This window comes from Hyperolius riggenbachi, chromosome 3 (assembly GCF_040937935.1).
Source record: "Hyperolius riggenbachi isolate aHypRig1 chromosome 3, aHypRig1.pri, whole genome shotgun sequence".
Classification (NCBI taxonomy): Eukaryota; Metazoa; Chordata; class Amphibia; order Anura; family Hyperoliidae; genus Hyperolius; species Hyperolius riggenbachi.
The window spans coordinates 216,950,783-216,976,652 of record NC_090648.1 but is presented as its reverse complement, the minus strand read 5'-3'; the positions used below and the strand labels follow the sequence as shown (position 1 = coordinate 216,976,652).

The window sequence follows — 25,870 nt, the reverse complement described above, 5'->3', positions numbered from 1 at the left end:
TTTCAGAATGGTGACATTTGTGATCGGTTTCAAATGTTCTGACACTCCAGGGGCTTTGTGAACAAAGAATGACTGTATTACTTTTGTTGCAAAAAATGGCCTTGAAAATTGCATTAGTGCTGCTCATGGTTAACAGAGTATTGCGTGGCCAAGAAGCTATCTGATTATGTGTATAGGGTATCATTTTCACCGGGACAAGCAAGAGAATAGTATTTGGGGTCTTTGAGAGGCAAGAACTATGTTAAGTGTTTGTTTTTTTTGTGCCAAAGTGAAAAAAGATGTAAAAAAATACCATTTTCCAAGTTATGATTCAATTTTAGCAAAACCGTAGAAGTCCAATTGTTTCAAAATATGTATATCTCAGTAGGCCTGGGTCTCTAGTTTTCAGAATGGTGACATTTGTGACCTGTTTCAAATGTTTTGACACTCCAGGGGCTTTGCGAACAAAGAATGACTGTATTACTTTTGTTGCAAAAAATGGCCTTGAAAAATGCATTAGTGCTGCTCATGGTTAACAGAGTATTGCGTGGCCAAGAAGCTATCTGATTATGTGTATAGGGTATCATTTTCACCGGGACAAGCAAGAGAATAGTATTTGAGGTCTTTGAGAGATTAGGCATATGTGATGTGGTTTTGTTTTAGCAGCAAATGAAATGAAAAGCAATGCAATTGTTATTTTCACATACTCTGCACCAAACTAATACACTTGTAAAAAACACCAAAAGTGACAGAATTGAAAAGTGAATACTTAAATAGTTACCTTAGGGACTCCGCTTTTTAAATATGTATGTCATGAGGATGTATTACTGTTTTTTTTTCAAATAAAGGCTTGTAATCATTGGTAGTGTGCAATGAGAAAACAAAAAACACAACATAGAAAAAATGCACCTTTATTTCCAAATAATATATTGTCACCATACTATGTACTAGGGACATAATTTAAATCTTGTGATAACCACGACAGATAGGCAGATAAAATGTGTGGGTAAAATGTTCAGTAGCGTTGTTCATTTTAAAACTATAGAGGCTGGAATTGGAGAAATAGTGTATTTTTTCATTTTTTCCCTCGTTTTTCTCTTTAAAATACATAGACATTTTAGTAGTTACTAACAACAAATGTCACCCTCCAAAAGCCAAATTTGTGGTGAAAAAAACAAGATCTAAATAATTTATGTGTGATGAGTAGTGATAAAGCTATTAGCGAATGAATGAGAGCAGCGCTGACAGGGGAAAATTGCTTCAGTCCTTAAGGTGAAAATAGCTGTGAGGCTGAACCGGTTAAAGAGAAACTGTCTGAAAATTGTAAAATTTAAAACGCATACAAATAAGTATGTTTCTTCCTGAGTAAAATGAGCCATAAATTACTTCTCTGCTATGTTCCTGTCGCTTACAGTAAGTTGTAGAAATCTGACATTACCAACAGGTTTTAGGCTAGCCCAGTGATCTGCACACTTGGCTCTCCAGCTGTTAAGGAACTACAAGTCCCACAATGCATTTGCCTTTATGAATCATGACTGTGGCCGTCAGACTTCTGCAATGCATTGTGGGACTTGTAGTTCCTAAACAGCTGGAGAGTTGGCGCTTGTAATAAATACATCAAGTTCATATTTACAACCCATGAACAATTCTTCCCCAAGGAAACAAAGAGACTTCACTGGAACATTAAAGCAATGAAATGACATGATTCAATGCAGAGAACCACTTTAAAGTGCACCACCAGCAAAGATAAGTTCCAGGGCAGCCTGGATATCCCCTCCAGTAGCCTGTAAAGCACGCAGACTCAGTTCCTCATCACGGATCCCCATATCTCGCAACTGTTGAAGCTGAGGCTGCCACTGATTCTGAAAGACAGAAAAAAAATGTCATGCAGTACAAAGAAATAAACATCAAAAGGAACAGTGCTTATGGCTCAGGCTTATATGAACAGGTGTAAGGAATGTGCATGCCGCCACCGGCCCTGCCGCTGACTCACATAATGCTGCCAGCCCTGCCGCTGACTCAAGCGCTGCGCAGGCCGGCAGGCGGAGGACGCGTTCTCGCCACGTGTCTGCCTGCGTGTCAGCTGACACGCTGAGCTTCTATTGGTTGTTTCAATTCTGTTTCTGATTGGTTAGTCCTTCTATGTAAGCATGGTGAGCACACCCAGACATCGCCCATGATGGCATTTAGCTTTGGCTTGTTGCTGGGTATGCGCTCACAAACATTTGATTACTGTTGCCAACTCTGCCTTGTATCTTTGACCACGTTTAACACTAGCTTGCTTTCCTGTTGCCGACGCTGCTTTGTATCCTGACCACGCTTATTGGATTACCCGTTGCAGACTCTGCTGTGTACCTGGACCTTGCCTGTCTGCTGCCTGGATCGACTTCTTCTTGGATAAAGACTTGTATGAATGCTGCCTGAACTGGCACTGGCTACACTGACCACGCTACTTAGTGCTTGAACTGCATCCCATTCAACCTGCTAACAATCACCTGACTCTTATCTTGATTGCTTTATCTTCCAGGCCTCAGGTGACTGTAATACCTGTGTGTTCTGTGCCTTGCATTGTACCTTATGCTGGGAATACACGTTAAGTTTTTACTTTAGATAGATGGGTTCGATAGATAAATTCCAACCTGTTGGATCTGGTCGATTCTACTTTCGTTTCGATTCTCCTCATTCAAGTGAATGTAATTGATAAGAAAAGATAAGGAATCGAGAGGGGAATCGAGCAGTGAATCGAGAGTAGAATCGATCGAAAGCGAAAACGACGGCAAACGACGAACGCAAAAACGCACCGTGTATTCCCAGCATTAGGTTCTGTGTGGTGGATGCTATATGTCAGTCTGTATGCTACATCTACCTGCAAGGTATTGTAGCTCTGTGTTAGGTAGGTGTTTGTGCAGGTGTTACGGGCTGGGCTAGAGGTCAGTCATATGGGCATACAGCCTGACCTATAGTCATTGACCAGACAAGCCTGACAACAGGCTGCATTATCTCCAAGAGGGGAACAGCTTGAACAACCAAAGGTAGTGTCTAGGTAGTTTATAGGCATTCTCATATTTCTGAGATGCCAGAACTCTTGAATCAATGTCTACAGTGAGATACAAACAGGTATTGTAGAATATCTGCAGCAAAGAAAGAACCCGATTGGCTATGGTAAGTGGTAATTGGGAACTAATTGGGAAGTTTCCGTGCTGTAGGTTGAGGTTAAGAAAGCTTCTTAAAAGTAATTCAAGCTGTCAATACGCACCCATGTCTAAACTATGCTTTCTGAGACATATCAACCATTTCAAGTAGAGCTCCAAAAATTGTCACTTGCACCTTTTTTCCCTCCCACTACATATGGCACCAGAGAGAGGGACCTGAACGTTTGTAAATAGACCAATTGAATTCTACCTTAGCGGCAATATTTTCAAGCTGCATAAATTTGCATATCGAGTTTGCAAAATCCTGCATCAACTTGGGCCACAATTACTACACGATCATTAAAGTGCATACACACATCAGACTATAGTCTTTGGAAACTGAAAGATCACAGACCAATCTTACCACCCTTCATGTAGTATGAGAGCCATACTCTACACAGTCTATTCTATGGAGCTGCACTCCCCATCAGAAAAAAATCTTTGCAAGATGCTGCACACACAGATGCTGTACAGACACAAAAGATCTGTTCCTGCCAAAAATCCATTCCTGCAAATTGCAATGATAGTCTATGAGATCTGCAGATCATCATACACACATGATTGACATTCATCTGCATATCAAGCAATCATCCACAGATCTGAAAATCCATCCTGGTGGATCTGATCTGCAGATGAATGTCAGTTAAATCATGTGTGTATGATGATCTGCAGATCTCATAGACTATCATTGCAATTTGCAGGAATGGATTTTTGGCAGGAACAGATCTTTTGTGTCTGTACAGCATCTGTGTGTGCAGCATTTTGCAAAGATTTTTTTCTGATGTGGAGTTCAGCTCCATAGAATAGACTGTGTAGAGTATGGCTCTCATACTACATGAAGGGTGGTAAGATTGGTCTGTGATCTTTCATTTTCCAAAGACTATAGTCTGATGTGTGTATGAGCCTTTATCCTATTTGTTTTGAGGATTATACTTAACATACAAAGACCCAGAACAGGAGTACCTTCAACTAATGATCGGATGCGGAACAACTTAAGGCCCATACACACGTCGGATTTTTCTGAACGACGGGTCGTTTGAACGTCCCGTCGTTCAGACGCGGAATCAGACGTGTGTACGGACTATCGTTCGTGTGATAAGACTGGTTTCCGGGCGGATCGCTGGAAACCAGTCTTATCACCCGAACGATAGTCTGTACACACGTCGGATTTGACGTGCGAACGACGGAACGTTCAAACGACGGGTCGTTCGCAAAAATCCGACGTGTGTATGGGCCTTAATGCGTATTGGTTGTTTGTAAGTGGGTGCTACTGAGTAAATCGCACTAGCAGGTGAAGGTGCATTACAATCAGAAGATACTACACTATTACTATATTTCTTGTTTCTTTCCCTCCTTTTTGTCTTATCTGAGGAGCACTTCCCAGTGGTGTGGACTGTTTGACTGTTGATCAAAGAGATATCGGAACTAGCGTAGGCCATGCACCCACTAAATAACCTAATTACGCACTGCCTGTATATATACTGTATACTTCCCCCACCTCTCGTTTCCACCTTATTCCTTTAGATTGTAAGCTCGCAAGGGCAGGGCTCTCACCCTTTTGTGTCATTGAATGTTATTATTTAATTGCTTGCACACTGTTAAGGTAGCCATACACTGGTCGATTTGCCATCAGATTCGACCAACAGACAGATCCCTATCTGATCGAATCTGATCAGAGAGGGATCGTATGGCTACATTTACTGCAAACAGATTGTGAACCGATTTCAGCCTGAAACCGTTCACAATCTGTGGTGGTGCTGCCGCCGCTTCCCCCGCCCGCATGCCCGCATACATTACCTGCTCCGCCGGCGCTACTCCCGGGTCTCCGCTCTTCTTCTCCGCTCTGGTCTGGTATCCGGCATGCTTCCCTTCTTCCTGCCTGGGGGAAGTTTAAACAGTAGAGCGCCCTCTACTGTTTAAACTTCCTGCCGGGACAGGAAGAAGGGAAGCATGTCGGAGACCAGACCAGACCAGACCAGAGCGGAGAAGAAGAGCGGAGACCCAAGAGTCGCGCCGGCGGAGCAGGTAATGTATTGCAGCTCTATTGCGTCGGTCGTCGGGCACTCGAACGCCGCTAGCGATGCGCTCTTTACCCGCGGGCGATCGACTGTTATTTTCCGCACGGCGCAAACGACGGGTTCGGACGGAATGGATCGAAATTCGCCGTGTAGCGCGAACGATTGGCAGCAGATTCGATCCCAGTGATCGAATCTGCTGTCGAAACGGCGGCAAATCGGGCCAGTGTATGGCCAGCTTTAGACATTTATACATTTTAGTCATCATGTTAAATTTGCTATTGTAATCAGCAGTTCTGTATTTTGCATCAGTGTTCATATTTGATGTATATCATTGTCTGTATCATTATGTATCCCTTGTTTGTTTTCTTACATTGTACAGCGCCACGGAATATGTTGGCACTTTATAAATAATAATAATAACTGCTGAAGATTACCTCAGGGTGCCATGCGAGCGCATTCACCTTTTACAAATTGACTAGATCAACTTGGAATTATTTGCATCTCCACCAATGTGTGGGTTCCACTTTCCCTGCTGATCATGGACTCTGTCCTCCCACCTACTACCTGACTAGCAGTTTCTACACTCAAATCATGGACACCTATCTTAGCTGGCCTCTTCTAATAGGAGGCATGTCCAGTCCTGGCAGATCTTATAGCCACAGACAAGAAGTGACATTATACACTGCCATTGGGATCAACCCTCAAATTACAAGCACTGGGTATAGATTTTTCTCTTGTATTCGTTTAAATATTTTCAATTTAAACCTATTCTGAATAAAATGCCTTCTTGCTACTGGGACCATTTTTATTGTGGATATACAGTATTTATTACGGTATTTATCCTTCTTGGTGGTATGAGCTAGGGCAGTGATCTGCAAACTTGGCTCTCCAGCTGGTAAGGAACTACAAGTTCCACAATGCATTTGCCTTTATGAATCATGACTGTGGCTGTCAGACTCCTGCAATGCATTGTGGGACTTGTAGTTCCTCAACAGCTGGAGAGCCAAGTTTGCAGATCACTGAGCTAGGGTAACAGTTCCAGCTTTTGTACTTGTTAGGGTTAGAAGAAGCAAGCGGTCATTCAGCAGGTATAAATACATTTTGTTTGGAGTAGATGGTGGTTCGCCATGGATTTCAACAAAACCTGCTTTCGCCTTCATTCTGGAGGACTAGAGGAAGACTCTGGCTTCCTATGCTCAAACTTATGCTTCTTGTTTTAGTTGGTGGTGAATACATGTTGAATTCTTTATGTTCAAAAGCAAATTTATTCCCTAAATTTTTTTTTGACAAAGTTTACTGAATTTTCTATTTTCAAACACATTTATTTAATTTTAAACAATACATATTGCCGGTCTGTCCCGCAGATCCTCTGTCTCTAATCCCTGCAGGCATAGATTCTGAACAAGCATGCAGATCAGAGGTTTTGTGACTGGAGTTAGCCCCATGCTTGTTTCAGGTGTGTGATTCAGACACTACTGAAGCCTGTAAGATCAACAGGATGCCAGACAACTGGTATTGTTCAAAAATAAATTAATATGGCAGCCCCCACATCCCTCTTACTTCAGGTTCCCTTTAAGTCTAACAAATGGCCAAGAAACATAAGAAGCATATTCTATAACAAATCTTATCGCAAACACTCTTTCTGATCTCTTTGTTTCAGAAGAGTGAAAATGAGATTACAGGTCAGAAGGACCGGAAAATTGTCAAGAAAAATTTAAAAGACATCTTCTTTGTAACATTAGGCTACTAAAATCAAGACATAAAAAATAATAATGTGCTGAAAAGCTTATGGAATCATAATTGCCAGCTACTAGGCAATCATTACACAGTACTTTTGTAACATTGAGGTCCACTTCTAAAAGTTTTGATAAGGTTTCTTCCAAATTTCAGACTATTTTTATTATTGTATTTATAAAGCGCCAACATATTATGCAGCGCTGAGTTAACCACTTTACCCCCAGCGGTACGAATTTCTCCGCCCCTTTTTTCCCTCCTAAAAAACCAGGGACGGAGAAATCCGTACCTTCCGCGCTACCGCCGCTGTCCGCGCTCCCGCCGCTCGTGCACGCGCACCCGCCGCTCGTGCACGCCGCCGCCCGCTCGCCCGGAGATCAATGAACGGGAAAATCCATTCCCGTTCGTTGATCTAGCCCCCGCAATGATCTGCTGCTTCTTTCAGAAACAGCGAGATCATTGTGCGTCTCCCAGCCTCCTACTGCTTCCTGTAAGCGTCCTTCCGGACGCTTACAGGTCGCATGTAAACAAACACTCTGTGGCCATCTTGTGGCCAAATAGTAAACTACACCCTAAAAGCATTTTACATACACAAACATTACATTTACACAATAAATTAACTCATTACCTCCCACACTCCCCAATTTTTTTTTTTTTTTTGCAGATTGACTGCAGAGGAGGCAGACCTACAGAGCAAAGCTCTGCCTCCTCAAGGAAGTAAAGCCCTGTGAGCCCAGGAACTTTGCTGGGCTTTTTCTCTATTAAAAAACACTCGCTTTGCGGCAGGACTGCGGTGATTCCACTTAGGATATAATGCTTCACAAGATTAAATAAAAAAAACAGGGAAAAAAATTAGACTTTAGAGTCTCTTTAAGATAAAACAGATTCTCAGAGGAGAGTTGGTTTCAGTTCACAAGAGTAAATAAATGTCAACTAACAAGGTATTATGTTAAAAAATTATAAAATTACATTTTCTCATTGAAAGTGACAAGTCGAATCATGTCATCGCACTCGCTCAGGAAGACAATATGGTGGCCACACACAGGCTGCCACCCAAAAAATGAAAAGACACACGCAGATCAGTCCATCCCCTAACTTCCCAATACCTGCGTGTCGATCGGTCATGTAGATCTGTGGCACATAACAGCAAAGCTAGCCACTGCTGGATGCCCCATGCGCATACTGATATGTCAACCCGTGTCCCCCACTATATATTCAGCAAGCCACCAAGGAAAACAACATCCCCGCCAATGTACTTTTCCCATCTTCCAGCTTTACTTTTCGGCCTCTGCACTGCTGGGGACTGGGAGCCTTTTTAAATGCAGCTCGGACATTCCCTTTAAGAGTTCCTCCCTGGATTCTTGGTTGGGTGGTATCTATTTTAACTAAAAGGTACCCCTCAAAATCTATGAAAAATAAAGCAGTTTTTCTACTGGCAGTCTCTGTAGCGAGAATAATTAAACTTCAGGCTTCCATCTGAGGTCCACAGGAGTCAGGAGTCAGGCATTTAACTATTTTCCCCCCACCCCATGTACACAAAACTATTGGAATAGCTGGCTAAACTATTAAGACAGAAAACTGTAAACAGCTATAATACATATGTGCACATTCATATAATGGGTAAATTTGTCCCACGGTATAAAATAAACAGTGAATTACCTTTTTTTCAATGTAGTTATTATTTAGAGTAAGCATTATTAATTTGATGGCTCTGAACCTTTTACCAATAGGTTTTGGACTAGTCCATCTTCATATGCAGGATACTCAAGTCTTAAAGTTTCTTTTATTTTCAAAAGCACTCCCTGAATGGCAGTAGTACAATCAAGCTGCCAAAACAGTTGCACAGGAGATGCGGCTCTGTGGAAGTCCTTGAAAAGAAGAAAACCTTGAGACTCCACTAGAGGCTCAGAGCCACTAGGTTAAGAATAGCTGCTGTAAATAACAGCTACATAGGGAAAAGTCTGCTCTGAGACAAATATACATATTCCATGTATGTGCACACATGTAATTTTGCATTTTACAGTTTTTCAACAAAACTGTCCTTTAATAGCAAGGATTTCATTCTTTGCTGCTTAAAAAAATAGTAAACTCCTCAGAAAAATTATTATCCTACTTACTCTATATAATGAGGGTAAAAAGACAAAAAAAAAAAAAAAAAGTTATTACTGTTCAATGAAAGACAAGACAGCCTTGAAAGTACAGCTAATGTATTATGTGCCTTGATTGCTACCTATAGGTCAGGACCTGTATTGCACCCTTTTCACTGAGCTGCTACAGGAGTCCTACAGAATGCAAATCGAAAGCTGTACAGATGAAGAGGAAAGTCTGAGAGGTCAAGCAGGAGAATATAAGGGTGAAGGTGACCTGCAGCTAAAGGTGTATGCGCTAAAAACATTAAGAATGTGAACTGTGAGGTCACATTCTTGACACAAAAAATACCTTAATGTTATTCATAAAGATGTAGTGGGTACATCACTAGCATGTTGTTGCCTCTATACTGCAGAGTAGCACCATCAGCCAAGCTACAGCCGCGTGGAGCTGCGCTACAAAGGTGTTCCAATGCAGGTCTATTACAACAGTTCAGAAAGAAGAACCATGTAATAGACACTCTACGTACAGCTGTCATCCACTAAGGGACCCACATCGCCAAAATGGCTAAAAAAAAGGCCCTGTTCTACTTAAAGGACCACTGTTGCGAACAATTGTATTAATTAAAATGTGTGTGCATATACTTATGAAAAATACATATCTCTCAGATTAAAATTGAGCTATAAATTACTTTTCTATGTTGCGGTCGCTTACAATAGGCAGTAAAAATCGGATAGGTTTTAGGCAAATCATCTCAGTAACTTTTTTTAGTTAAAAAAATCCCCTTTATTTGGGTTTTGCAGAAATAAATTGGTTAAAATGCTATAAAACCCACGCAGGGGTGATAATAAACATTACAGAGAGAAACATAGAAAATTATACCAGTTTAGCTGGTAAAACTATTAACAGATTGCTCAGGAAACAGCTACAATAACAAATACAGACAAATGATGGCGAACATAGTAATGAAGACAACATAAGGCCTGAGTATGTGTAAAGGCAATGGGAGAGACCAGCATTCTCTAAGCAAGTAATCCATGGGGGCCATGTATTGTGGAAGCCTTCCATGTTATATGTAATCCTAGCCATGATGTGTGCGGCCAGCATGATCTCAGACACTAAAGTGAATACCTCGTTAACTGGGAGGGCCAAGGAAAACCAATTCCTGGCTAGCACTCTCTTGGCCGTGGAGACAATGGGCTTGATTCACTAACCCGTGATAACTGATATCACGGTCGTGCTAATGTTTTTCACGTGTTATAATGCGCATAATGTTTTTCACGCACAATCGCAAAATTTGCAATTGCGTGCAAAAAATGATGCGCGCGTTATAACACACGCACACTGCTAGCACGGCCGAGATATTAGTTATCACGGTTTAGTGAATCAAGCCCAGTGTGTTGAACTAGCCTATGAGCTGGATAGTTGAGGTTAAGGGGTTTATCTCCTAAGATAAAAACATTGGGAGTAAAGGATATATGCCGGCTGAGAACAGTTTTAATAGTACTCCAAATTGCGCTCCAAAACCGCTGGGCTTTGTGGCATGCCCACCACGTATGGAACAGTGTGTCCACAACCTGACCTGTCTACCACTGAAGGATGTTGCTTTCCTGTAACAGCTTGCATGCAACTTGTTAAGTACTCATCCCTCCCACTGCGGAGAAGTCATCCTTGATGGGAGGGGACCTAACACTAACTAAATCCTAACCTATGCATATGCATAGCCTGGGTGCGCCACAAAGTAAAATTGAAAATTGCGCAAAAGGTGGATCAGTGCATCACCAAGCTGTTACAAGAAACCAACATCCTTCAGTGGTAGACAGGTCATGTGTATGCTAGGTGTGCATTTAATCCCACAAGTGGGGCTTGCACTCTCTTGCAGGTAGGCACTTATCTGTTTTTAACCACTTGAGGACCGTGGGCTTTACCCCCCTTAAGGACCAGGCACTTTTTTTCCATTCAGACCACTGCAGCTTTCACGGTTTATTGCTCGCTCATACAACCTACCACCTAAATGAATTTTGGCTCCTTTTCTTGTCACTAATAAAGCCTTCTTTTGGTGCTATTTGATTGCTGCTGCGATTTTTACTTTTTATTATATTCATCAAAAAAGACATGAATTTTGGCAAAAAATTATTTTTTTAACTTTCTGTGCTGACATTTTTCAAATAAAGTAAAATTTCTGTATACATGCAGCGCGAAAAATGTGGACAAACATGTTTTTGATAAAAAAAAACCCATTCAGTGTATATTTATTGGTTTGGGTAAAAGTTATAGCGTTTACAAACTATGGTGCAAAAAGTGAATTTTCCCATTTTCAAGCATCTATGACTTTTCTTACCCCCTGTCATGTTTCATGAGGGGCTAGAATTCCAGGATAGTATAAATACCCCCCAAATGACCCCATTTTGGAAAAAAGACATCCCAAAGTATTCACTGAGAGGCATAGTGAGTTCATAGAAGATATTATTTTTTGTCACAAGTAAGCGGAAAATGACACTTTGTGACAAAAAAAAAAAAAAAGTTTCCATTTCTTCTAACTTGCGACAAAAAAAAAAAAAAAAAAAAAAAAAAAAATGAAATCTGCCACGGACTCACCATGCCCCTCTCTGAATACCTTGAAGTGTCTACTTTCCAAAATGGGGTCATTTGTGGGGTGTTTACTGTCCTCGCATTTTGGGGGGTGCTAATTTGTAAGCACCCCTGTAAAGCCTAAAGGTGCTCATTGGACTTTGGGCCCCTTAGCGCAGTTAGGCTGCAAAAAAGTGCCACACATGTCGTATTGCCGTACTCAGTAGAAGTAGTATAATGTGTTTTGGGGTGTATTTTTACACATACCGATGCTGGGTGGGAGAAATATCTCTGTAAATGACAATTTTTTAATTTTTTTTTTTACACACAATTGTCCATTTACAGAGATCTTTCTCCCACTCAGCAAGGGTATGTGTAAAAATACACCCCAAAACACATTATACTACTTCTCCTGAGTACGGCGATACCACATGTGTGGCACTTTTTAGCACCCTAACTGCGCTAAGGGGCCCAAAGTCCAATGAGTACCTTTAGGATTTCACAGGTCATTTTGAGAAATTTCGTTTCAAGACTACTCCTCACGGTTTAGGGCCCCTAAAATGCCAGGACAGTATAGGAACCCCAGAAATGACCCCATTTTAGAAAGAAGACACCCCAAGGTATTCCGTTAGTAATACAGTGAGTTCATAGAAGATTTTATTTTTTGTCACAAGTTAGCGGAAAATGACACTTTGTGAAAAAAAAAACCAATAAAAATCAATTTCCGCTAACTTGTGACAAATAATAAAATCCTCTATGAACTCACCGTACTACTAACAGAATACCTTGGGGTGTCTTCTTTCTAAAATGGAGTCATTTGTGGGGTTCCTATACTGTCCTGGCATTTTAGGGGCCCTAAACCGTGAAAAGTAGTCTTGAAACAAAATTTCTCAAAATGACCTGTGAAATCCTAAAGGTACTCATTGGACTTTGGGCCCCTTAGCACAGTTAGGCTGCAAAAAAGTGCCACACATGTGGTATCGCCGTACTCGGGAGAAGTAGTACAATGTGTTTTGGGGTGTATTTTTACACATACCGATGCTGGGTGGGAGAAATATCTCTGTAAATGGACAATTGTGTGTAAAAAAAATCAAAAGATTGTCATTTACAGAGGTACTTCTCCCACCCAGCAAAGTCCCAATGAGTACCTTTAGGATTTCACAGGTCATTTTTGTTTCAAGACTACTCCTCACGGTTTAGGGCCCCTAAAATGCTAGGGCAGTATAGGAACCCCACTAATGACCCCATTTTAGAAAGAAGACACCCCAAGGTATTCCATTAGGAGTATGGTGAGTCCATAGAAGATTTTATTTTTTGTCACAAGTTAGCGGAAAATGACACTTTGTGAAAAAAAAACAATTAAAATCAATTTCCGCTAAGTGTCATTTTCCGCTAACTTGTGACAAAAAATAAAATCTTCTATGGACTCACCATACTTCTAACGGAATACCTTTGGGTGTCTTCTTTCTAGAATGGGGTCATTTGTGGGGTTCCTATACTGCCCTGGCATTTTAGGGGCCCTAAACCGTGAGGAGTAGTCTTGAAACCAAATGTCGCAAAATGACCTGTGAAATCCTAAAGGTACTCATTGGACTTTGGGCCCCTTAGCATACTTTGGCACTTTTTTACACCCTAAGTACGCTAAGGGGCCCAAAGTCCAATGAGTACCTTTAGGATTTCACAGGTCATTTTGCGACATTTGGTTTCAAGACTACTCCTCACGGTTTAGGGCCCCTAAAATGCCAGGGCAGTATAGGAACCCCACAAATGACCCCATTCTAGAAAGAAGACACCCAAAGGTATTCCGTTAGAAGTATGGTGAGTCCATAGAAGATTTTATTTTTTGTCACAAGTTAGCGGAAAATGACACTTAGCGGAAATTGATTTTAATTGTTTTTTTTTTCACAAAGTGTCATTTTCCGCTAACTTGTGACAAAAAATAAAATCTTCTATGGACTCACCATACTCCTAATGGAATACCTTGGGGTGTCTTCTTTCTAAAATGGGGTCATTAGTGGGGTTCCTATACTGCCCTAGCATTTTAGGGGCCCTAAACCGTGAGGAGTAGTCTTGAAACAAAAATGACCTGTGAAATCCTAAAGGTACTCATTGGACTTTGGGCCCCTTAGCGCAGTTAGGGTGCAAAAAAGTGCTACACATGTGGTATCGCCATACTCGGGAGAAGTAGTATAATGTGTTTTGGGGTGTATTTTTACACATACCCATGCTGGGTGGGAGAAGTACCTCTGTAAATGACAATCTTTTGATTTTTTTTTACACACAATTGTCCATTTACAGAGAGATTTCTCCCACCCAGCATGGGTATGTGTAAAAATACACCCCAAAACACATTATACTACTTCTCCTGAGTACGGCGGTACCACATGTGTGACACTTTTTTGCAGCCTAGGTGCGCTAAGGGGCCTAACGTCCTATTCACAGGTCATTTTGAGGCATTTGTTTTCTAGACTACTCCTCACGGTTTAGGGCCCCTAAAATGCCAGGGCAGTGTAGGAACCCCACAAGTGACCCCATTTTAGAAAGAAGACACCCCAAGGTATTTCGTTAGGTGTATGGCGAGTTCATAGAAGATTTTATTTTTTTGTCACAAGTTAGTAAAAAATGACACTTTGTGAAAAAAAAACCAATAAAAATCAATTTCCGCTAACTTTTGACAAAAAATAAAATCTTCTATGAACTCGTCATACACCTAACAGAATACATTGGGGTGTCTTTTTTCTAAAATGGGGTCACTTGTGGGGTTCCTATACCGCCCTGGCATTTTACGGGCCCAAAACCGTGAGTAGTCTGGAAACCAAATGTCTCAAAATGATTGTTCAGGGGTATAAGCATCTGCAAATTTTGATGACAGGTGGTGTATGAGGGGCGGATTTTGTGGAACCGGTCATAAGCAGGGTGGCCTTTTAGATGACAGGTTGTATTGGGCCTGATCTGATGGATAGGAGTGCTAGGGGGGTGACAGGAGGTGATTGATGGGTGTCTCAGGGGGTGGTTAGAGGGGAAAATAGATGCAATCAATGCACTGGGGAGGTGATCGGAAGGGGGTCTGAGGGGGATCTGAGGGTTTGGCCGAGTGATCAGGAGCCCACACGGGGCAAATTAGGGCCTGATCTGATGGGTAGGTGTGCTAGGGGGTGACAGGAGGTGATTGATGGGTGTCTCAAGGTGTGATTAGAGGGGGGAATAGATGCAAGCAATGCACTGGCGAGGTGATCAGGGCTGGGTTCTGAGGGTGTGGGCGGGTGATTGAGTGCCCTAGGGGCAGATAGGGGTCTAATCTGATGGATAGCAGTGACAAGGGGTGATTGATGGGTAATTAGTGGGTGTTTGGAGGAGAGAACAGATGTAAACAATGCACTTGGGAGGTGATCTGACGTCGGATCTGCGTGCGAACTATTGGTGTGGGTGGGTGATCAGATTGCCCGCAAGGGGCAGGTTAGGGGCTGATTGATGGGTGGCAGTGACAGGGGGTGATTGATGGGTGATTGACAGGTGATTAGGGGGATAGTGGTATACAGTACACAAGGGGGGGGGGGATCAGGAGTCCCCAGGGGGCAGTTTAGGGTTAAACAAAAAAATAGCGTTGACAGATAGTGACAGGGAGTGATTGATGGGTGATTAGGGGGGGTGATTGGGTGTAAACAGGGGTCTGGGGGGTGGGCGGTCTGAGGGGTGCTGTGGGCAATCAGGGGGCTGGGGGGGAGATCAGTGTGCTTGGGTGCAGACTAGGGTGGCTGCAGCCTGCCCTGGTGGTCCCTCGGACACTGGGACCACCAGGGCAGGAGGCAGCCTGTATAATACACTTTGTAAACATTACGAAGTGTATTATACACTTTGTATGCGGTGATCGTCGGGTTAACATCCCGCCGGCGCTTCCGTATGGCCGGCGGGATGTTGCGGTGGGTGAGCGGAGACAGACACCGGCGGAGGATCGCGTCACTGATGACGCGATCGCTCCGCCTATGCCCTTACAAGGACCGCCGCCTCTGTGGGTGAGCTGGTCCTTGCGGGCTCCACTTCCCGGCCGCCCTTGTGCGTTAGGCGGTCGGGAAGTGGTTAAGTAGCGCTGTTCATTTCCTTAATAATTTAATTCATTTTTGGTCATGTGCTCCCACTTAACAGCCTTGCTTTTGGTGTATATGCAGAGCTTCTGTTTGGGTTCAAGGTGCGTTTGCAGTTTCTGGGGGTGCTCAGCGCACCTCTGACTGGAGGCCATTCGGAGGTGGCCTGGTGATGCGCTGATCCACCTTTTGCGCTCTTCCAGTATCTGACTATCATTTGAGAAGGAAGGGGGGTTTACTAGTTATATTTGGGTTATTTAGGGCATTATTAAGTAGTGATATTAAGCCCTTTTTTAAGGAGTTATTTTTGCAAAGAACCTCCTAAAAGGTGTATATTAGAGAATGCTCAGGAATAGACAAGGACTTCAGATAATAGAAAACTTGATTGATCCTGAACATTTCCCTCTCAGTAGCTTTACAAAGCAATCCTTGTAAAGGATCTCTACAAAGATGCAAGCCAGGGTCCCTACTCGCTGGAACACTTATTTTTGCAAATGGACTGAGAAAATGGCGTTCAGTAAGTGCTTTTGCAAATAAAGAGACCCCTGAGAATCCCCTGTGACAAGATTGACTAATCCAAATCCTGTCAGATCCTTCAGTTTGTTTTACTGCTTACTGTGACAGCAACATAGCAAAAAAAAATAATGTAATTTTTAGTGCATTTTACTCTTGGAGAAATGTACTTCTTGTATACATGTATTTTAAAGTTTTTCACAATAGTGGCCCTTTAAATCCTTCATGGAGACTACAGTTCTCATACAATCAGATAAACATTTGGCATATTACCGTATATCCTCGGCTATAAGTCGAGAAATTTAGGACTGACTCACTGTATAAAAGGGGGGGGGCGTCTTATACTTGAGTAGTCCTAAAGTTCTCCACTTATAGCTGGTATGGGGGGGGTCCTCGCTCTTCCTCCTGGCTGTGCTGCAATTTCCTTGGTGTGCTAAAATTTCCCCCTCCCTCCCACCATCATCCAAAGGGAGACTCTGCATCTATTTCCCCCTTCGCGCTGTGTAATCCTATGCAGCGTGATTAGCGCAGCAGAAGCCGTCACTCACCATCAGCGGGCGCACCGTCCTCCCTTCACTCGCGCTGATGCGTAGCCCCGCCTCCCGATATCAGAAGACGGAGCTACGCTATGCATGGAGATCAGCGGCAGCCGAGTGAAGGGAGAAGAGAGGACGATGCGCCCGCTGATGGTGAGTGACGGCTTCTGCTGGGCTTATCACTCTGCATAGGATTACACAGCGTGAGGGGGGGAAATACAAGCAGAGGCTCCCTTTGGATGATGGTGGGTGGGAGGGGGGCAGGAATTACAAGCAGAGGCTCCCGTGGGGGGAAATACAAGCAGAGGCTCCCATGGGTAATGGTGGGTGGGGGAAATACAAGCAGAGGCTCCCATGGGTGATGGTGGGTGGGGGGAAATACAAGCAGAGGCTCCCATGGGTGATGGTGGGTGGGGGGGAAATACAAGCAGAGGCTCCCATGTGTGATGGTGGGTGGGGGGAAATACAAGGAGAGGCTCCCATGTGTGATAGTGGGTGGGGGGAAATACAAGCAGACGGCTCCTACGGGTGATGGTGGGTGGGGGGAAATACAAGCAGAGACTCCCATGTGTGATGGTGGGTGGGGGGAAATACAAGCAGAGGCTCCCATGGGTGATGGTGGGTGGGGGGGAAATACAAGCAGAGACTCCCATGTGTGATGGTGGGTGGGGGGAAATACAAGCAGAGGCTCCCATGGGTGATGGTGGGTGGGGGGGGGGGGGGGAAATACAAGCAGAGGCTCCCATGGGTGATATTGGGTGGGGGGAATACAAGCAGAGACTCCCATGGGTGATGGTGGGTGTGGGGGGGGGGAATACAAGCAGAGACTCCCATGTGTGATGGTGGGTGGGGGGAAATACAAGCATAGACTCCCATGTGTGATGGTGGGTGGGGGGGAAATACAAGCAGAGACTCCCATGTGTGATGGTGGGTGGGGGGAAATACAAGCAGAGGCTCCCATGGGTGATGGTGGGTGGGGGGGGAAATACAAGCAGAGGCTCCCATGGGTGATATTGGGTGGGGGGAATACAAGCAGAGACTCCCATGGGTGATGGTGGGTGTGGGGGGGGGGGGGGGAATACAAGCAGAGACTCCCATGGGTGATGGTGGGTGGGTGGGGGGAAATACAAGCAGAGGCTCCCATGTGTGATGGTGGGTGGGGGGAAATACAAGCAGAGGCTCCCATGGGTGATGGTGGGTGGGTGGCGGGAAATACAAGCAGAGGCTCCCATGGGTGATGGTGGGTGGGGGGGAAATACAAGCAGAGGCTCCCATGTGTGATGGTGGGTGGGGGGAAATACAAGCAGAGGCTCCCATGGGTGATGGTGGGTGGGGGGAAATACAAGCAGAGGCTCCCATGTGTGATGGTGGGTGGGGGGAAATACAAGCAGAGGCTCCCATGGGTTATGGTGGGTGGGGGGAAATACAAGCAGAGGCTCCCATGTGTGATGGTGGGTGGGGGGAAATACAAGCAGAGGCTCCCATGGGTGATGGTGGGTGGGGGGAAATACAAGCAGAGGCTCCCATGGGTGATGGTGGGTGGGTGGGGGGAAATACAAGCAGAGACTCCCATGGGTGATGGTGGGTGGGGGGAAATACAAGCAGAGGCCCCCATGTGTGATGGTGGGTGGGGGGAAATACAAGCAGAGGCTCCCATGGGTGATGGTGGGTGGGGGGGAAATACAAGCAGAGGCTCCCATGGGTGATGGTGGGTGGGGGGAAATACAAGCAGAGGCTCCCATGGGTGATGGTGGGTGGGGGGGAAATACAAGCAGAGGCTCCCATGGGTGATGGTGGGTGGGGGGAAATACAAGCAGAGGCTCCCATGGGTGATGGTGGGTGGGTGGGGGGAAATACAAGCAGAGACTCCCATGGGTGATGGTGGGTGGGGGGAAATACAAGCAGAGGCCCCCATGTGTGATGGTGGGTGGGGGGAAATACAAGCAGAGGCTCCCATGGGTGATGGAGGGTGGGGGGAAATACAAGCATAGGCTCCCATGGGTGATGGAGGGAAATACAAGCAGAGGCTCCCATGGTGATGGTGGGGGGGGGGGGGGGGGGGAATACAAGCAGAGGCTCCCATGGGTGATGGTGGGTGGGGGGAAATACATGCAGAGGCTCCCATGTGTGATGGTGGGTGGGGGGAAATACAAGCAGAGGCTCCCATGGGTGATGGTGGGTGGGTGGGGGGAAATACAAGCAGAGGCTCCCATGGGTGATGGTGGGTGGGGGGGAAATACAAGCAGAGGCTCCCATGTGTGATGGTGGGTGGGGGGAAATACAAGCAGAGGCTCCCATGGGTGATGGTGGGTGGGGGGAAATACAAGCAGAGGCTCCCATGGGTGATGGTGGGTGGGGGGAAATACAAGCAGAGGCTCCCATGGGTTATGGTGGGAAATACAAGCAGAGGCTCCCATGGGTGATATTGGGTGGGGGGAATACAAGCAGAGACTCCCATGGGTGATGGTGGGTGTGGGGGGGGGGAATACAAGCAGAGACTCCCATGGGTGATGGTGGGTGGGTGGGGGGAAATACAAGCAGAGGCTCCCATGTGTGATGGTGGGTGGGGGGAAATACAAGCAGAGGCTCCCATGGGTTATGGTGGGTGGGGGGAAATACAAGCAGAGGCTCCCATGGGTTATGGTGAGTGGGGGGAAATGCAGACAGACAGCTCCCATGGGTGATGGTGGGTGGGAGGAAGTTACAAGCAGAGGGCTAATGGCTGCATGTGTGTCCTGTAGGAGTTATTTGCTGTACTTGGTGGGCCAGGAGGGTTTATTGCCCCAAGTACAGCCATTAACTTTACTGGGTAGACTTATACATGAATAATTGGAAAATTCCAGCTTTTGAGGGTCAAATATTGGGGTCGACTTGTATCCGAGTATATACGGTATGCATATATTTTTATTTCACCACATCCAAATGAAAAACTAAATGCAGAGGAGTTAGGCTCAGTTCCCACTTAAGCAGAAAACTTGCTTTTTGTCTGTTTCACCGCATTGGAAAATTGACAGTGAACAGATCCTATTTCATAAATCGTTTCTGTTCACACTTGCGAGTCTGCAAACCACTGGATCCGTTGCGGTAAGCTGAATGCACTCTTGTGCTGTCTGCAATTTTTCCCAGAGAGCAGATTTGTTTCCCATATAGCCTATGGTGAAACGTATCTGCCCGGAACAGAAGCGGTCCATCAGAGTGGACACTACACTGTTCGCTCATACTGGCTGTTAGGAGTCCAGCTCAAGTGGGAACCCAGCCTTAACAATAGCCAATACATGGGATAAACAAAGGATTCATATGACAGCTGACATCTCCCCTCACTGATAAGAAGCCATTGCGTATGGCTTCTGATCATTATGATCGCCGGCGGATCATAGTGATCACTACTGGCAGCTGCGGCGGTAGGTGGAGAAGAGGATCCACTCACCTTCCTGCCGTTCCCATGATGACCGGCACGCTCCACTGCTCTGGCCGGCATCCCCGCTCTCTCTGACGTCAGTGCCGGGTCTCGGCTTGATGACATCATCAATCCGCAACCCGGAACTGAGCGGCAGTACAAGCGGGGATGCCAGCCGGAGCAGAGGGGTCCACAGCGGCTCATCGCTGGAGCCTGGGAGGTGAGTAATGGCTGCTGCATACAGGGGGGACACCAAGCCTTGCCAACTGCACAGGGGATCCGGATGCCTGACCCCCCCAAACGCACCCTCCCCTTCAGCAAAATCGCCTGGTCCTTAGGAGGGGGGGGGGGGGGGGTTGGGTTTAGGAGGTAGGTCCCCAAAGGGTTAAATTTTAACTGTTCTATTGGTTTTCCTCAATGACACATTAATTGAAGTATGCCAGAGCTAAAATCTATGAACTATTGAACGTGTTTATCTCTTTCCTGCTCTCAGAAGCCATATTCTGCTAGGAAAATGTTTTATTGTTGGAATTTCTTATCAGTGAGGGTCACACTGTAGTCACTTCCTGTCTGAGTCAGGACTGAGTCTGCCTGATATTTAACGCTTTCAGGCAGGTAAAGAAAAAAAAGGAACACAGCAGTTATTTGTGTGCTAGGCACTGTACATACACATGGCGAGGAAAGGAACACCGCTACTTAAAAACAGATTTTATCCTTATGACTACCTGCTTAAGAGTGCAAGCCCCACTAGTGGGATAAAATACACACCCAGCATTCAAATAAAATGCACCTGTCTACCATTGGAGGATGCTGATTTCCGTAATAGCTTGCATGCAACTTATTAGGTACCTAATAAGTTGCATGCAAGCTATTACGGAAACCAACATCCACCAATGGTAGACAGGTGCATTTTATTTGAATGCTGAGTGTGTATTTTATCCCACTAGTGGGGCTTGCACTCTTAAGCAGGTAGTCATAAGGATGCAATCTGTTTTTAAGTAGCGCTGTTCCTTTCCTTGCCATATACAAATGTAAGTAACTTTGGTTAGCTGCTCCCATGTAATAGCATTGCTTATTGATGTTTATGCAGAGCTTCTGTTTGGTTTCAAGGTGCATTTGTAGTTTCTTGGGGGGCTCAGCGCACCTCTGATTGGTGGCCATTCGGAGGCGGCCTGGTGATGCGCTGATCCAGCTTTGCGCACTGTACATACACGTCTATCTCATATCCACGTCACCTCGGGTATCCTTTAAAAAAAACAATTCAAACATACCTAAAGTACATATAGAAATAATCTTTTGCACAACCAGGACATTCAGCGTGTGTGACTTGGGATGCTCTAATTTCACAAATAAGATAGAAAGGAAGCACTTCTGTCTTTTATTTACCATACAGTATAAGAGAGCTGTGGTGCAGCACTTACCTGCTGGGATGATTGGCTGGATGCCTGTAGTGCATGCTGTAGTGCCTGACTGAATAAATCATTGGTAATAGGTGTTCCTGATTGCACACTTGATGACATGGGAGAGGTCCCTGAAGAATGACCCTGGAAAACAAACAATTATGTTTACCTCTTTACAAAAATTACACTTATTACACACATAGGATCTGTTCACCTCCATTAGGATACGATCCGTTTAGTTCCTCTAAACGGACCATTTTTAGTGCCAGCGTGAGCAGAGACTTGAATCAGACAGTTTTTAAATGCATTTAAATAAAACATTATGTTAAATGAAGTGTGCATGTTTTGTAAAATACATTTTAGTTCCCACTTTCGTCATATGGGCATGCAGGAGGGGAGCGTTAGCTATGCCTCCCTACTGACTGAAAATGTATCACAGCTGTCAGTCTTTCCTAAGAAAGCATGGCTTCACACTGACTGGATACGGTCTTACTATACTGTTCTATAGAATGTGTATTAACAAAAAGGTGCTGGAACCTCAGCTATCACTCTCAAGCTTTTGCTCCAAAATTGCATCATTTTTTTGGTGTGCACCAATAAAACACACTTTACAGATCCCCTAAATTATATATTTTCTGAAAGCAGAGAGTAAAATAAATCATTGCAGTGTCACCCGTTTAGTAGGTCACATATTCATGGCAAAAATGTTATTTTTTTTTCATTAAAAAATTACAGTAAACTTCCTACTAGAGTTCTAAAAATAATAAACTACCACACTCCAACTAGATATAAAATAAAAGACTACAGTATATTTAGCTAATGAAGGAAAAGTAGTGGCAGGCAAACGGTTCAACGCTTACGCAAAATGTATACAGGGTGGTCACCTATACATAAACCTTTTTTAGGATAATAGTTTTCAAGTAAAAGAGTGCAAATTATAAAACACATTATTTACCTGTGTGCCTGGGGTGGGGGTATGAGAACTGCTCTCTGGGGTACTGGCTAGGGCCAGTGCTGTAGCCAGTTCACTTTGAGTTATAGGTCGAGGTCCTGAAGCTCCTGTATATCCAAGGGAGGCAGGGCGAGATCCAGACGTGCTACTAGATGATCCAGGACGCGAGCTCTAATGAAATGCATGACAAGAAAAACATGCATGTTAACTATAAAAGTGTAACTTGCAGACTACTACTTCTAAAATGAAACTATCATCTAACCTGTGGAAACTCATCCTCTTCATCTGACAGACCATCAAAAAGGAACCCACCTAAATCAAAGAAAAAATTGAGTTACAGGAAACAGTAGGATGCTAGGAACGGAATGTGTGAATAAAGGGTAACACAGAGGAAAACTGAGAGCAAATATAAAAGTAGTATAATAGCTGGATAGCAACATAGGAAAAATGTCAGTATTTAAAGAGACTCTGAAGTCTCAAAAAAAGCTTTTTTTATTTAAAGAGGAACTGTAACATCAAAATGTCCCCTGGGTGGTACTCACCTTGGGTGGGGGAAGCCTCAGGATCCTAATGAGGCTTCCCACGCCGTCCTCCGTCCCTCGGGGGTCTCGCTGCAGCCCTCCGTACAGCGGCGACATAAATATTTACCTTCCCGGCTCCTGCGCAGGTGCTCTGGTGGCTGTCGGCTCCGAAGTAGGCGGAAATACCCGATCGTCGTCGGGTCTGCTCTACTGCGCAGGCGCCGGAGACTTGCAGTAGAGTGGACCCGACGGAGATCAGGTATTTCCATCTAGTTCCGAGCCGAAAGCAGCCACAGCGCCCCCGCTGGAGCCTGCAAAGGTAAATATTGAACTGACAGTCGGGTCTGTCGCCGGCTGTTCGGAGGGCTGCAGCGAGACCCCCGTGGGACAGAGGACGGCGTGGGAAGCCTCATTAGGATCCCGAGGCTTCCCCCCCCCCCGAGGTGAGTACCCCCCAGGGGATCTTTTTGATGTTACAGAGTCTCTTTAATAAAAGTGTTTAACCTAATAGCCCTACCTAAACCGCGGCATTCCCGCCACTCTAATGTAACTAAATTCCCCCAAACTCCGAGGGGGTTGCAATCCGGGCAGCGCTTCCGTGTGAGGCAGGGCTATGGAGCTGCAGCCCTGCCTCACACGCGTCTGTCGGCGGCGGATCTCCATCTCTCGGATCTCCAGCTCTCCCCCGCCCTTCTCAGTCTTCCTTCGCTGAGAGGGGCGGGGGAGAGGCGGAGATGCGCCGTTGACAGACGCGTGTGAGGCAGGGCTGCGGCTCATAGCCCTGCCTCACACGAAAGCACACAAGGGCAGCAAAATCCACGTGTGACACGGCTGTCCCCCTGGGATCTATGAGAGCCGATCGCGTTGATTGGCTGGCGGGGGGGAGGTAGGGAACTATACAAAAATATAAAATAAATAGCAATATTTATTTAAAAAAAACAACTAAAAAATATTTATAAAAAAAATAAATAAACATGCTTCGAGCAATAACAGCCCCCCAACAGAAAGCTCTGTTGGTGGGCAGAAAAGGGGGGGGGGGAGAAAATCACTTGTGTGCTGAGCTGTACGGTCCTGCAGCGGGGCCTTAAAGCTGCAGTGGCCTAAATAGTAAAGAATAGCCTGGTCACTAGGGGGGTGTAAGCCCACGGTCCTCGAGTGGTTAAACAAAAGTTACCCGACAGGCAAACTCAGTACAGGTGAGGAATATGTGAAGAAGAAGAAGAAGAAGAGTCAGCAGCAGAAGTAAAATACACACAAAGACTCACACAGCACAAGACTTAGGAGGTAACACAGCTGGTACCTGGCATATGCAGGGTCGCAGGGGGCACAGTGTGACCAGCACTATCTGGCTGAGGCAGGGAAGCTCCACTTACTGAATGCAATATTAGTATTATGGCATTTACTAGTGCAGGGTGTGAAGCCACCAGTCTAAAAGGAAAAAAAGTACAGCAAAATATAAATATAATATTCTTTGGGAAAGAAACAAGTCATTACAGAGTAATAATAAAGGTCTTCAAGTGTATACAATGCATACAATTAAATTTGAACAGTGCATGCCAGAGAGGGCAAACCTACAGTCAGGGTAAATTTGCAAATTAGGAGAGTTTTCTGCTCAAAACTAAGGCCTGGGACCCACCTGGGATCGCTGCTGAGCTTTGAAACCGCACCAGTGCTTTGTGCAGTGATGCCCGAAGCGATTGCCACTGCAATTTCTTTGCGTTTGGAAGCCTTGTACAGTAAATTGTATATTGCTTCCAATTTGCTGCAGAAATAAAGTTAAATATACTCACCAGGTGTCTTGATGTCACCTGTAGCCCCGCCCCTAGCAGAGGAGACTATAGGTCTTGCTATAAAACCAATTGGGAGAAATGACTGTGACCTCTAGTGCCAGTGGTTGGGGCTATGGGCAAAAGGCAGACATCGGGACACCGGGTAAGTACATTAAACTTTTTTTACTTACATTAAACTTTTTTTTAATCCACCTCCAAATCACTTTTGAAAAGGGATTTATAAGCAATTTTGCAACGTTCGTATCTTTTACATTGGAGTGCAAAAGCTCCCAAAATGCGCACAGCGATTTGCCCTAATCACAATCACTTACAGTAAGTGGTCTCCATTCCAAGCTGGGAGCCGTCACAGCAGCAATGCTATGCTGCACGCCCCGAATATCAGTAATTCGGGGCTCCGGTGGCTGCAAGATCCCGAATTACATCTCCCTCTGGGTTGCAACAACTTGGAGGGGGAATAGTATTTTTAACGCAGCATCCAAGTTTAGCAAATCTTGTATTGTCTATATTATTTCCCCCCGTTTATTATTATTATTTATTACTATTCACTCAGATGTGGTGGCAGAGAATCTCAATCACACTATTTGGATTGGAGATCCCTTGTCTCCTGGGCAGTTATTACGCTCTGATTCATCTCTGCTTTTTCTTATTCCCCAACTGTTACTATATTTGCTGACCTTGACCCTTGTAGGTACTATGAGGAACTCTGGAAAATGATGATAATGCTGTAATCCCAAGAATATGACTGTGTCACGTGCAATGCACACAGGCTGAGAGCACATCTTTGCCGATTCCAATTTGTAAACAGCGTCTAGAAAGGACAGTCAGTGCTCTGAATAAACAGCAATTAAGGATAAAGGAGGGAGAATGGCTACTTTAATAACCTTTGTCATTCATACAAATCCTCCAGAGGCTTCCCAAGTCCTTCTGGAGATCACCCCTGTAGCCCAGGACCCTCTTTTTGATTGTGACTGCACTCCCCCGCTCCAGCACAGCCATGCTTAAAGTGTATCCAAGCTGAAGCTCGGGTACAAAGACCACTTTACTTACGGTAAAGTCTTTTCCAGTAGTCATGAGGACAGCACCCCTGGATGAGACTTG

At 44.9% G+C, this 25,870-nt stretch overlaps 1 protein-coding gene across 2 annotated transcripts in view; it reads right to left on the bottom strand.

Annotated features, from left to right (window-relative positions):
- Positions 1–874: 874 nt before the first annotated feature.
- Positions 875–25,870, bottom strand: part of UBL7 (ubiquitin like 7) — a 46,710-nt gene continuing 21,714 nt past the window's right edge. For both annotated transcript variants that reach the window (XM_068275732.1, XM_068275733.1), the window contains exons 7-11: positions 24,283–24,410; positions 22,724–22,773; positions 22,465–22,632; positions 21,531–21,653; positions 875–1,841 (exon numbers count right to left, since the gene is read on the bottom strand). In XM_068275732.1, coding sequence (XP_068131833.1) covers positions 1,704–1,841; positions 21,531–21,653; positions 22,465–22,632; positions 22,724–22,773; positions 24,283–24,410 — 607 coding nt within the window. In that variant the 3' untranslated portion in view covers positions 875–1,703. The remainder of the gene's footprint in view (positions 1,842–21,530; positions 21,654–22,464; positions 22,633–22,723; positions 22,774–24,282; positions 24,411–25,870) is intronic.